Source organism: Helobdella robusta, assembly GCF_000326865.2.
Source record: "Helobdella robusta unplaced genomic scaffold HELROscaffold_29, whole genome shotgun sequence".
Classification (NCBI taxonomy): Eukaryota; Metazoa; Annelida; class Clitellata; order Rhynchobdellida; family Glossiphoniidae; genus Helobdella; species Helobdella robusta.
The window spans coordinates 625333-627976 of record NW_008704475.1 but is presented as its reverse complement, the minus strand read 5'-3'; the positions used below and the strand labels follow the sequence as shown (position 1 = coordinate 627976).

General features: G+C 28.0%; 1 protein-coding gene across 1 annotated transcript; it reads left to right on the top strand.

Moving 5' to 3' along the window:
• Nucleotides 1-402: 402 nt before the first annotated feature.
• Nucleotides 403-2474, top strand: HELRODRAFT_174220 (hypothetical protein; the record flags this gene model as incomplete). The annotated part of the gene is made up of 3 exons (XM_009020768.1): nt 403-446; nt 1138-1226; nt 1702-2474. 3 exons carry the CDS (start codon nt 403-405, stop codon nt 2472-2474), a joined length of 906 nt encoding a protein of 301 aa, XP_009019016.1.
• Nucleotides 2475-2644: the final 170 nt, after the last annotated feature.

Here is a 2644-nt window from a genome sequence, read left to right as displayed (position 1 = left end):
CCTCGATGGTGCTGATGCTAATTTTAATTGAAAGCATACAATTTAGATTTAGCATGCACTTTCAGATTATTCGTTTTGTGTGTTAACTAATAAAATAGGTTTGCTTTTATCGTAAAATAAAATTATTTTATCGTAGTCATGTCAGTGCAAGCCTTGAAGAAATTTTTTTTTGTACCATTCATGAGTTGAATTTGAAAAATAAACTTACTATGATTTTGGATAAATTGGAAGAAAGATCATAATGAGACCATTTTTTACGAACAACATTTTTCAGATAAAAGATTTTTGCAAAATTTTTCAAGTGATTTGATTAACGTTGATTTCGGAAAATTTGTTAAAATTGGAATTTTGTTAAACGCTTATATATATACATATATGGGTCATTCTCTGTCAACTTGAACCATGGTCCACGCCCGACCATCTCCGATTTTTTTAAAATTTGAACAGTAAGTACCTCAATGTATTTCATCGACAAAATAAAATTTTTATAAAAAAATTTCAATTATTTTTCAAGTTATGAAGATTTTTGTGACAGCATCCTCAAATTTTTGAGCGATTTTTTTCAAAACTTGTACCTACGTAGAACGCTATATCTCTTGAACTAGCCAACATATCTTGATGAAATTTTTTGTGCATATCAGTAAAACAATGTAATAACAAAAAAAATAAATGTTATTGTCTCGAATCAAAGGATATTTTGAACAAAAAATCTAGAAAAAAATGAATTTTTTAAAAATTTCACCGATTTCAAAACAGCGTAGCTCAAAATCCATCGCAAAATAAATAAATATTTTTTGTTATTTTAGAAGTACCTTATAGTCATAAATAAATCACAAAATTTCGTTAAAATCTGTATTGAATTTTTTGAGCTATCGGAGCTCAAAATGTCAAAAAAATGAAAAACTTCTTTTGTTTGGCGCCATTTTTAACTATGAAGAACCAAACGTTTTTTAATTTTTAAAATTTGTTTATATAGTGCTTTTATAGTTAAACAACATATCAAAAAATAAAATTGGCGTTTGCTTTCTTTGAAAAATAAAACAACTTCAAAAACAGGCAAAACAAATTTTTTTCAAGTGTCAATATTTTTTATTTTTTTCAATTTAAAATTTAAAATTTAGAATGTATGTTACACAGATGTGAGGAATGCCCAGGAAAACTGAGTGTCGAAAATAACTTAAGAGCGATTTTCGAAGAAGCTGTAATTTCCCATGATGATAATCGCGGTTCATTGATTTCCGTACAGGATACAGTTGACAGTTTCATTGAAAGATTTTCGCAAAAACTTGACGAGTTGTCATCGCATCATTACATAAGCAAAGAACAATTGAAATATCTTAGCGATTCTAAAAAAATTTAAAAAATTCGGAGTGTATTGCTTTAATGGATTTTGCTGAAAATTATTCGGTGATAATACAGGATGCAATCCAGAGTCAACATTGGAGCAACACGCAAGTTACTCTTCACCCAATTGTTCTTTATTACAGAAAACTTATTTATTTATTTATGAAAACTTATCTGTCAAAAGCGTTTGCATGATTAGCGACTGTCTCGATCACAATGTTTCCGCTGTTTATGCTTTTCAAAAACATTTAATTAACTATGTAAAACAAAACCTGAAAAACGTTACTTTAATTAAATATTTTTCTGATGGTGCGGTAAGTCAATACAAAAATTTTTCTAATTTAATTCATCACAAAGAGGATTTTGGATTAAAAGCAGAATGGCACTTTTTTGCAACTTCTCATGGTAAAAGTCCTTGCGATGGAATTGGAGGGACAACAAAAAGATTGGTTGCAAGAGCAAGTTTGCAGGCATCAACAAAAGATCAGATATTGAACGCCAAAGATTTTTACACATATGCTGATGCGAAAATAAATGGTATTAAATTTTTTTGGGTAGACAAAAAAGAAATTAAAGATCTGCTAGGAATGCTTGAAAAAAGATTTAGGTCAGCAGATAAAATAAAGGGTTGTCGAAGTCATCACTCATTTATTCCAGACAAAAATGATCAACTTTTGATGAAACGTTTGTCTTCAGATTTATTTGGATACAATTTTAATAAAAATGAAAGTGAAGACACCAATGATGATTACGAGCCGGGTCGATTTGTAGCTTTGGTCTATGATAAGAAATGGTATTTAGGAAACATTATAGAAAGAGATGATAAAAATGATGATTTAAAAGTTAACTGTCTGAAGAAATTTAAAGAAAATATTTTTTATTGGCCTAAAAATGTAGATATTTGCTATGTACCATTTAAACATATTTTGATTCTTATACCTGATGATAACATTTCTTATGTTGGAAAAATTCACATAACTCTTCCTGAAACTGTTTTTAAACACATTAGCACGTTGTATAATAATTTTAAATTGAAAAAAAAAAAATTGACACTTGAAAAAAATTTGTTTTGCCTGTTTTTGAAGTTGTTTTATTTTTCAAAGAAAGCAAACGCCAATTTTATTTTTTGATATGTTGTTTAGCTATAAAAGCACTATATAAACAAATTTTAAAAATTAAAAAACGTTTGGTTCTTCATAGTTAAAAATGGCGCCAAACAAAAAAAGTTTTTCATTTTTTTGACATTTTGAGCTCCGATAGCTCAAAAAATTCAATACAGATTTAACGAAATTTTGTGATT